We start from the raw sequence: 11,379 nt of genomic DNA on the forward strand, positions 1-11,379 counted from the left end.
AATCACATTACGATTACGTGAAATAATATACTAAACCAATTCCTTTGAAAAATCATGTCACTGCACTTATTATTTTTGCGTTTGACATGGCGGCAATGTTTGGCTGCAATGCAGTCTCTTCTGAAATTTGCTTACCTACAAATTTGATTGATTCGGAATTTGTCATGATCGAGTATACGTTGATATTTGGACAGGGGTGTAGGAAGCGGGGGGGCAGGGGGGGGGCCATCGCCCCCCCATGAAATCTGGGCAAGGGGCCAAAAAGGGCCAACTTTTAAATTTAGGTTTCTACAAATTTTTGGGAAACAAAATTTTTTCCCCGAAAATTTATTTAGTCAAAAATTTTCTAAGTCAACATTTTTCAAAGTTTTTCTGAAAACTACTTTTGTTCATGTTTCATGCTACCCTGATCATTATGAGCCAAAAATATTTTTTTTGGTTTTCGAAGTTCGATGTATGATTTTGGACTCGAGGGTTCCCCTTTGTTATGCGATCTCGGAAGGCCAAGGCAGGCCTCCCCTTCGCAATACGAGCTCGGAAGCGGGAGCTCTGCTTTCAGAGGTACGTATCGAGAATGACTCGGACCGAAAATTTTCTAAGTCAAAATTTTTCAAAGTTTTTCTGGAAACTACTTTTGTTCATGTTTCATGCTACCCTGATCATTATGAGCCAAAAATATTTTTTTCGGTTTTCGAAGTTCGATATATGATTTTGTACTCGAGGGTTCCCCTTTGGCCTTTGTAATGCGATCTCGGAAGGCAGGCCTCCCCTTCGCAATACGAGCTCGGAAGCGGGAGCTCTGCTTTCAGAGGTACGTATCGAGAATGACTCGGACCGAAAATTTTCTAAGTCAAAATTTTTCAAAGTTTTTCTGGAAACTACTTTTGTTCATGTTTCATGCTACCCTGATCATTATGAGCCAAAAATATTTTTTTCGGTTTTCGAAGTTCGATATATGATTTTGTACTCGAGGGTTCCCCTTTGGCCTTTGTAATGCGATCTCGGAAGGCAAGCCTCCCCTTCGCAATACGAGCTCGGAAGCGGGAGCTCTGCTTTCAGAGGTACGTATCGAGAATGACTCGGACCGAAAATTTTCTAAGTCAAAGTTTTTCAAAGTTTTTCTGGAAATTACTTTACTTAGTTCATGTTTCATGCTACCTTGATCATTCTGAGCCGAAAATATATTTTTCTGTTTTCGGTTTTTTGAAGTCCGTGCCTACATTCGGAAGGTTGTGGATGCGATACTTATTGGTTTCATATACTAATTATAGAAAACGAGAATTTGGTCCGTAGATTTAAAGGAAAATGCGCAATTTGACGCGGAGAACTGAAAAAAATCGCGATTTGTCGTGAGGCCAGAATCTGAAAAATCGCGATTTGTCGCGGCAAACGTGAAAAATCGCGATACCGCACATGCTGCAATTTCCTTTTGCCCTTACCCTCGAAATTCAGGATTTGGCGCGAAGTGCCAAAAAATTTAGGGTGTGGCGCGAAGCGCCAAAAAATATTTTGAATTTGGCCCCCCCATGAAGAAAATCATTCCTACACCCCTGTATTTGGACGATCAAAATCAAACGGCAATAAATGTGATATTAGCCAAAAAAATATGGGATCAATTTGGTTTCAATTCATTTCAAATTTAAGCTATAACTTGATTAGGATATTCTTTCGGATTGAGTATAACGAATAGAAACTTAATTAATTCGGCAGCAATTATGTAAGGTATAACTATAAACTCTATTGTCAACATTTATGTTTCTGAAACCCTATAGACATAGTGCACCGATTTAGAATTGGTGGTTTTTTATAAATTTTCAATAATTAGCTCACCAATCAAAAATCAATGATTTTTATGAGTATTTTGATTTGCCGGCCCGCTCTAAATCGAGTCTACGGTCTTAAATACGTGTAGTAAAGTATAATTCAAAGTTTATAAATCGTTCGGCAGAACTTCATGGCATTCACTGCTGGATTAAACAAATCAGCAACCCCTGGACGGTCAACTTTTGTCTTGAACACTGTAAAAGTGTCCCGTGATCATCTAGATGAAAACAAGATCAGAGTGCGGGACTTTACACGGTCAGTGAATAATTGTCAGGTTGGTATTCATTATAGGGGAAGTTTCCTTTCTCAAGTAGTGTTATAATACCTTGGTGTCTGCACATACTGCTGCTTCTGCTGCGGGATACTTGATACTCCTCTATTAATACTTGTCGGAATTTTTGTGTTAGTTCGTCAGGTTGAGGTTTTTGGGCCAAAACCAACTGGTCAATATCCAACACTAGTTCGGAGTTACAAAGATAGATGTTCGTGAATTTCACAGGAAAATGTTCAGGTTCAACGTATCCGGGCGAGTGTTCCTAATCAGAACAGAAAACCTAAACATGTTTCCCGACACCCTTCTAGGATCCTCAGACAAGAACACGTTCTGGAGGGATGACCTCAACGCTTACTACTTTGATAGGAACAGAGAGTTCTTTGTATCTGTCCAACAGTTCTATCAGTTGAAAGGTATTTGAATGTTTTGTTTTGAGGAGGTAAAGTTTGACACTATAACCCCACCTCTAACCCTGGCACTAACCCAACAGGCAGTTATTAAACGTTAGTGATTTTATCCGTTAGGGATTCGGACTTCGGTCCGCTTACCTACAATAACAAGTTGATTCATGCTTAAGAGGAGTAGTATATCATCCAGACGATATTAATGTTAGGCTCTGTTAGTGTTATTGTCGCTTGGTTTGTCTCAATATTTAAGTGCGGCAATTCAGTAGTGTGGCATAACACGGTTAACGCACGGTTAAGGCACAGTTAAGGCACGGTTAAGGCACGGTTAAGGCACAAGGGTTACATAAGGCACGGTTCTTAAGCCTAAGGCACGGTTAACGCACGGTTAACGCACGGTTAAGGCACGGTTGGGGAAATATAACATATAAACATACAAGTGGTTAACTAAGGCACGGTTAAGGCTCGGCTAGGGAACAAGGGTTACATAAGGCACGGTTGAGACACGGTCACTTAAGGCACGGTTAACGCACGTGTTATGCCACACTACTGAATTGCCTTAAGTGCTACGCTATTACGAATTGATTTTATAGTTGTTCGCAACAATCAGTTATTGACAATAATCATGGTTTGGTTTATTAACTACCTAATAATGTGTCAGGTGTATTCAGATACCCATCCCATGCGATAGAAGATCCAGTAGTGATTAGAAGAGAATTAGAGTTTTACAGGTGTAGTGTGTCTTTCATATTTATTTCAACATTTCGCCTATATTAACTAGAATGTATATTTTAATATTCTGTATCACTGTGGTATGTTTTAACGATTACAGACGTGTTACATTTTTACATATTGTAACCACATCAAAATTTTTCATCACATAAAATGATTGTGAAGCACGTTGCAATTGAATGTTACTGCTTGCCATCGACATTCGACGCGTATCCTTATTTTTGTATCCTTATTTTCGTGATATAAAATAGCCGTATTTCCTTAGGTTGCCTGCTAACAGCAGTGATGGGTTTAGTCTTAAAGCGATAAAATCAGTAGATCCAAGTCAGCGAGAGAAGGTACCCGTACATATAAAATGGAACACAAAAAACCAAAACTACCATTTTAGTTTACAGGAGTATCGGGCCATGAAAAATCATAACCCTTTCTTACATTTGACAAAATATATTTCTGCGATCTAGATATAAAATTTCCTTGTGTTTCAGTTGTATAATTTGCTGAACTTTGCCAATTCGTCCTCCTCTGCGAATGTGTTAGCGTGGGTAGACTGTCTACTTATCGGCTTATCAGTCATCATGCTTATCATCGAATCAGGTACATGCTATATCTTTAAACCTCAGCAATGTGGATTATTTGAATAGTTATTATACGGCCAGACTTTTGACAAGGTATCATTTCTGCATTCTCATGTAGGTAATACCATAAAAAGAAGTCAGTAGTCGTTTCCATCACTTTTTTCTTCTATTTATTTCGCTTAGATGTGTATTCTTACTTAAATGAAAACTTGATTTTATTATGAATCGTAAACAGCATGATATGATGCCTAATTCTCAAGAAATAACATTAACCAGAACCGACCTACAAGAAATATTTCGCGGAGAATGGACAAGAAGCCCATAAGTTCGCGTTCGCAGCTAACTCTGTGATAATGGGTTACTTTACCTTCGACTACGTTTTGAGAATCATCGCTCATCCCTCGACTTTAGGGTATGTTTTGAGAGTCATCGCTCATCCCTCGACTTTAGGGTATGTTTTGATACTGGTAACTTTAGAGTATGTTTTGAGAGTCATCGCTCATCCCTCGACTTTAGGGTATGTTTTGAGAGTTATCGCTCATCCCTCGACTTTAGGGTATGTTTTGATACTGGTAACTTTAGAGTATGTTTTGAGAGTCATCGCTCATCCCTCGACTTTATGGTATGTTTTGAGAATCATCGCTCATCCCTCGACTTTAGGGTATGTTTTGAGAGTCATCACTCATCCCTCGACTTTATGGTATGTTTTGAGATCCATCGCTCATCCCTCGACTTTAGGGTATGTTTTGAGAGTCATCACTCATCCCTCGACTTTAGGGTATGTTTTGGAACTGGTGACATAAGAGTATGTTTTGAGAGTCATCGCTCATCCCTCGACTTTAGGGTTTGTTTTGAGAGTCATCGCTCATCCTCGAATTTGGATATGTTTTGGTACTGGTGACTTTAGGGTATGTTTTGATATATGGTACTGGTGAATTTGAAACGTAGATTAAATACGAAGATTAAATACGTAGATTAAATACAAAGATTTGTTTTTGTGGATATTGCAATGTTGAAAATGAAATCACAAAGGTGTCAAGTTTTCAAAATTGCGAAGACTTTCTTAAAAATTACAGTTCAGGGTAAGAAATATTTAACATTTTTCAGGTTCTTCAAATTATACCTACCTTGGTTTGACTTACTCTCGGTCATTCCCTTTTATTTGGAAATTGTTATGGTTGCCATGTCTAAGACGAACGTCGCATCGACTATAGAGCATCAAAGAAGTCATGAAAATTCCAGTGAATTATACACTGTCCTAAGAGTAAGTCAGTCACTAGTCATCCAGTGTGTAAGTCAATAAGTCAGTGAGTCAGTGAGTCAGTGAGTCAGTGAGTCAGTGAGTCAGTGAGTCAGTGAGCCAGTGAGTCAGTGAGTCAGTGAGCCAGTGAAATAGTAAGTCAGTGAGTCAGTAAGTCAGTGAGTCAGTGAGCCAGTGAGTTAGTTAGTCAGTGAGTCAGTGAGTCAGTGAGTCAGTGAGTCAGTGAGTCGGTGAGTCGGTGAGTCGGTGAGTAAGTGAGTCAGTGAGTCAGTGAGTAAGTGAGTCAGTGAGTCAGTGAGTCAGTGAGTCAGTGAGTCAGTGAGTCAGTGAGTCAGTGAGTCAGTGAGCCAGTGAGTCAGTGAGTCAGTGAGTTAGTAAGCCAGTGAGTCAGTGAGCCAGTGGGTCAGTGAGTCAGTGAGTCAGTGAGTCAGTAAGTCAGTGAGTCAGTGAGTCAGTGAGTCAGTGAGTCAGTGAGTCAGTGAGCCAGTGAGTCAGTGAGTCAGGGAGCCAGTGAGCCAGTGAGTCAGTGAGCCAGTGAGTCAGTGAGTTAGTAAGCCAGTGAGTCAGTGAGCCAGTGAGTCAGTGAGTTAGTAAGTCAGTGAGTCAGTGAGTCAGTGAGTTAGTAGGTCATAAACGTTGATGGTCAATTTTTCAACTTCAAACATGAATTCCTACAATTTTCGTGGAATCTTTCTAAAAACACAACAAGATATGCAGGATATTCCGAGTAACGCGAGTGTTTAAACTAGTAAGAAGATGTGAGGCCCTTCTAGTCCTGGTCAGAGCACTCTCCAGGACTACGAAAGAGTTGCTGTTACTCGCAGCAATGGTTTCTCTCTCGGCTCTGTTGCTTGGATCCGTCATGTACTACGTTGAATACAGTCATGTTAGTTCATTCTCAGCTTTTATCACGACTACAATTGTACTTGAAAAACATTTGAAATAAATATAAACTGCACAGGAAAACTTGATTATACATTTCATTCTTTAACAACAGTGTTGTTAAGCTTTTATGTTATACCTTCCCTGATAACTGTGTTGTTACAACACAGTTATCAGGGAAGGTATAATAAAAACTTAACGAAATGATACATTCAGGAAGTAGCAGAAGCTTGCAGTAGACAAGGTAGAGAGATGAGTATGAGATGTAAGTTCAATAGTATCCCCAACTCCTGCTGGTGGGCTGTTATCACTATCACTACTGTTGGGTACGGAGATATGGTACCTGAAACATTCCCTGGCAAGGTAGAGTTGTAAACTTTAAGTGGTTCTTATTATTGATATTGTGTATCATATTGATAGGTAGCTTAAAGGACCAGTTAACTGAAAAAAAAGTTATCCTCATATTTTGACAGATTGTGACAAATAGCAAACTAAGCAACGAGTCGAAATTCCTAAATCTCTAACTGCTCTCTAACGCGTGTAAATAGCGTTTGTATTATTTTGGCGATGACGTCATAAAGTCCCTTGCGCGCGCAGAAGAGCTCGTGAGACTGTATTTTACAGGTAGAAAATGGACATAATACAATGTTTTTCCCTGAATAACTCGAAAAGTAAGTAATTTAGGGTACATGTTGCTTCATAAGTTGTATATAAACATGGCCATTCTGCACAATTTGCACGCATTCAAAAACCTTTAGGGCCTTCATAGCCCAATTTACCAGATACCCATAGTTTTGCATGATTTCTGGAACCGAAAATCAGTTTTTCGCTAATAACTGAAAAAGTAAGCACTTTAAGGCATATGTTTGTTCGTAAGTCATATATTAATATGCTAATTGCGGTTCTTTTGCACCCTGTCTAAAGACTCTATCACGATCCTATCGAAAATGGGCTCAGCACCACGCCCAAAATGGTTTTTGGCGAATTTCTCGAAAAGTAAGGATTTTAGGCCATGTGTTGCTCAATAACTCCCATATAAACATGCATATGCGGCTTCGTTTAAGCCTATTTTGAAGTCTCTACGACCTTCAGAAGCAAGGGGTCGGTTACGTTATTGGGTCAATATGGGCGTGGCCCTCCTGGGTTTTCTCCACGGTCAAAAAAATGTCTCCAAACGAAAATCGTTTATTCATACCTTCGGGAAGGTCTGTGCAAAGTTTCGTGAGTATTTGAACATTTGCAGGTTCATTTCCATAAATGTCCATAAATGACTGGACTACACAACTTTAGAGTTAACTTTAGAGAAACTCATAAGTCATTTATCTCAAATCAAGCTGTTAGTGTCCATGATCAACCTGTGGCGACAATGTTTTACGTGAAATGTAAAAATCAGGAGTAATATAAAAAGTGTATTTTTAGATTAAAGTGCTAGCTCATAGTTTTAGAATTGTATAGATTAACGTTGGTCGTTTAGCCATCTAACAATCGATCGTGCCGTAATATACGGCCAGAGAATAATAGGGTCTTGGAAATTCTATAGTTTTTCAGAGGGTCGATTGACTGAACACGTTTGCACTTGGTATTTAAACTTACCAGTAGTTTATTTATGTTATGTACCGATGATAATGCAATTAGGATAACAACTAGGTAAGCCGTAAGTCTAATTCAAAACACACCGCACACCGTACACTCCAATCAGTATTATTATTTGGTAGACCCGAGACCGGGTATTTTGGCGGGAATTCTGTTCCCACGGCACTGTTCTGATAGAAGCTACTTCTACTAATGGTCCCAGAGGAACGGCCGTAAAGTAGCCAGACTTCTTGTCTCCTGTACTGGCTGACACATGTGGATAAAAGTTATAAATTTCGCTATGCTATAAATATAATTGCTCTCGGAATTGAACAAACTCCTACTTATCTAGATCCTTTCTAAATTCGTTAGAGTTTCATGGACTGGGGAAAAATAATCGGTACAGTCTCCCTAGCTGCTTGTGTAATTAAGCAATGAAAACAATCCAAAATTATCACATATGACATAAGTTGTAATAGCAGAAACTTTCTAAGCGTACATTCACCCGCCACTGTTCAAGAACCTATATCACTGTTTTAAATCATGACGTGAGCACTGTACATCCAATCAGCTATTCCTTTAGTTAGAATGATAGCCAAAACTATAAGGATTTTGGAGAACTAGGGTAATAGTCATAATTCTAAAATTTGAGTGAGTTACACGTGTTTTATTGACGATGATAAACATTTGTAATGTAAATTACGCTATGCAAGCGCGCACTGAGGGACTTTATGACGTCACGAGGCCACAGCTTATTATTGCAATAACACGCGTTACACGTACGCTAGAGAGTTGGTTCTTTCGGCGATACGATTCTTTACCAGTTTGTCACAGCTGATTTAAATCTTAGCCAAATTGGAGACTACAAATTTTTCAGTTAACTGGTCCTTTAAGTACACGCTCACAGCTGACAGCAATGTCCTCGTCTCACAAATACAACAAAGTTCACTGCTTCACTATTTCACTATTTTACTATTTCGGTGTTACAATATTTCTCTATTTCACTAATAACCAAACCTTTCAGATTGTTGGAACGATTGCAGTGTTTCTAGCATTGGTTTTGATAGCTCTGCCCGCTACGATTATAGTAACTAAATTCAGCGAGGAATACGAAAAGGGAGTCAGTCAAGTTGAACAAGATGATGTTATGGGGTGAAACTACCTTATCGGTCATAATCATCACGGATAACTTTTTCACGGACCAAATTTTTCACAGACATTATTATTCACGCTCATGACCGCCCAAAAATTTCCAAAAACGTTTTGAAAACTTTTGGTGATTTTTTAATAAATGTTTTACTCTTTTTCTGAACTCTAGAATGTGACTGAGGAGTGATTATATTTGTCCTAGTATACTAATAAGCTAATATAGTAATCGGCTACACATCATATCTACGCATAATGCATATGTAGGGACACACACACTAAAATTAATGGAAATAATTACCGGACTTCAGCGTAAAAATAACGTCCGTGATAATAATGACCAATATTAATAAGGTAAATAGAAATGAAGCTGATTAGATATAATATTAATGGTAGTAAAACTGTTAATATAATGGGACTGAAGTCTGAGTGATAGATTTCAGTTTTAAAGGCTGAAATTAATTTATTGAATCAATACACCGTATAACTTTTGACTTTGTTGTTATAATTATATTTATACTGTCACAATGTCACATATGAAATATGCATGTTCATGTTGATGTACAATATTCACTATTCAGTCTAGTATCATGAATAATTCAATAAACATATGATAGAATTGTATGTTATGCCGTAATGTCAATGGTGTTTACCTATAAACATTGAATTTATATTTTTAATGAAAAATTGAGCAGAATTAAATTATTGCATTGCAGAAAAATATGGAAATAAAGAGATTATGGAGATTTTCGTGAATTTGTGTTTATCTAAGCTAACTAAGTTCTTATACATTATAATTCCGCAACAAATGATTAGATTTTTGTCTCATAACACATAAGGTGTCGAGGTGATCACCATTCTCATATCCTCATCATGTCATCATGATTTCATTATTAATAAAGAAAGCCACGGCCACGATATGGTTGTAGGTTTATAACCTACCAAGGGCAAGACTTACTGTGCGGCGCTCAGCCTGTCATTCCGCCGAATCGCTAGATCGGCGAGATGCGCTACTGTGCCTCGCCGAGCTGCGATGAATTGACATCGTCAATTAACAATTATAAGCTCACCATGCTGCTCACTTTGCCCCTCCTGTGCACGCAGTACGCGTAGACGCATGGCTATGTTATATGTATGTCATATGTATATATATCTATATGTGAAATCCATAAACATTACCAATTTAATGTAAATAAACTTTATAAAATAAAGCAACTTTTATAGTTTTATGGCTAGCTGCGCGCGTGTCTTCAAATATAAAATAAAACGAATTTCACCAATTTCGGGTCGCGATTAAAAATTTCGACCGTGGCCGTGCTATAGCTATACTAGCTAGCTGTGTAAATGCTTTGTATCACGTTGTGGCCCCCAATGTCGTTTTGCGTTCGCGTTTCTCTATTGTATAGTGTAGAGATTTTACAGGGGAGCCGCGCACTCGTGCGCGGCGGGTTATACAACGTATGACAATAAATGCTTAAATCATAAATGCTTAAATCATAAATGCTTAAATCATAAATGATTACATATTTTTATTATGTGAGTAAGCTGTGGGATTGTAAAATTAGTAAGCTATATCAATTAATTTTGTAAGCTGATTGCAAATGGCGCGCGCGACATGAGCATCACTCAGCAGCAAATAATTAGGAGCAGTTTTTGACAATTGTTAATGATGAGGCCCGGCGCGAGCTATTTTGTAGCACTTTCCATCGGGCTAGTGCATAATATTTCGAGAAGAAAGCGGCGCGCGCTACTTCGAAGAAATTTAGACGAGTAACATCCGTCAAAAGCAGTTAGCATGCAGCGAGCAGCAGTTTTTTATTTCGGCCTTCCTCAGATCATGTATCTAGATCTGAGATTGTTGCTTTGCGAATTAACAAAGCAACGATTTGAAGTAAAAATGATAGCATGCGCGGCGCGTCGAACATCGAAGCGGCAAAGTCCTCCAAATTCGGAATCTGCGTTCGAAAATATATCGATTCAAGCTTGTCCATCATTAATGGACTTGGAGGACTTCGCCGCTTCGACGCGCCGCGCGAACTAGCATTCTTGCTTCGAACTAGTGCATTCTTGCTTCGTCGTCGATCGTTGCTCTGCTTTGCACGCAGAGCAACGATCTGATCGACGGATTGACATCGTCAATCAATTAATGGACAAGCCATTATTAATGGACAAGCCCGGCGCGCGCTACTTCGAAGAAATTTAGACGAGTAACATCCGTCATAAATTCAAGTTGGTTTCCACTGTCAGGGGCCCTTTTAGAACAATTGCTAAAATCGACTGTAAAGTAAATTTTGCCATACGTTGTATGACCCGCTGCGCACGAAGTGCGCGGCTCCCCCTGTACCGTCAGGACGATAGTGAAACTGTCAAGAAAAAATATCGTGTGGGGGTCGCAACGTGATACAAAGTAAATTAGCTCGCTTGGTTGAAAGCGAATCGCAACGAACAAGCCTTGATAAAATGGAACAGGGGATCGTTTAAGTATTAAAATTATTTTAAGGCATCTTGACAAAAGCCATTACACACCATAACATCCACGATATACTGCTTTTCACGGGAAAATGAGGCAGTAACGTTAATCTGAGATTAGTATTTTCTTATGAAAAGTATTCCAATAGTATTATAAAGTGATATTTATGAGTGCAAACAAAGTAACACACCAAACTATGGTTGAGATTTCTAACTTTGAATTACGATGAAACATAAAGT

At 38.8% G+C, this 11,379-nt stretch overlaps 2 protein-coding genes across 2 annotated transcripts in view; both read left to right on the forward strand.

Moving 5' to 3' along the window:
* The window catches only part of LOC134824344 (NAD(P) transhydrogenase, mitochondrial-like), a 1,149,555-nt gene that overhangs the window by 893,587 nt on the left and 244,589 nt on the right, over positions 1-11,379 (forward strand). The window lies entirely within an intron of this gene.
* Positions 1,955-8,680, forward strand: LOC134823917 (potassium voltage-gated channel subfamily A member 10-like). Its single transcript, XM_063835514.1, has 9 exons — positions 1,955-2,079; positions 2,336-2,511; positions 3,164-3,224; positions 3,500-3,572; positions 3,720-3,828; positions 4,086-4,221; positions 5,788-5,956; positions 6,169-6,315; positions 8,549-8,680. Exons 1-9 carry the CDS (start codon positions 1,955-1,957, stop codon positions 8,678-8,680), a joined length of 1,128 nt encoding a protein of 375 aa, XP_063691584.1.

This window comes from Bolinopsis microptera, chromosome 12 (genome assembly GCF_026151205.1).
Source record: "Bolinopsis microptera isolate Bmic1 chromosome 12, MBARI_Bmic_1.0, whole genome shotgun sequence".
NCBI classification, from domain to species: Eukaryota; Metazoa; Ctenophora; class Tentaculata; order Lobata; family Bolinopsidae; genus Bolinopsis; species Bolinopsis microptera.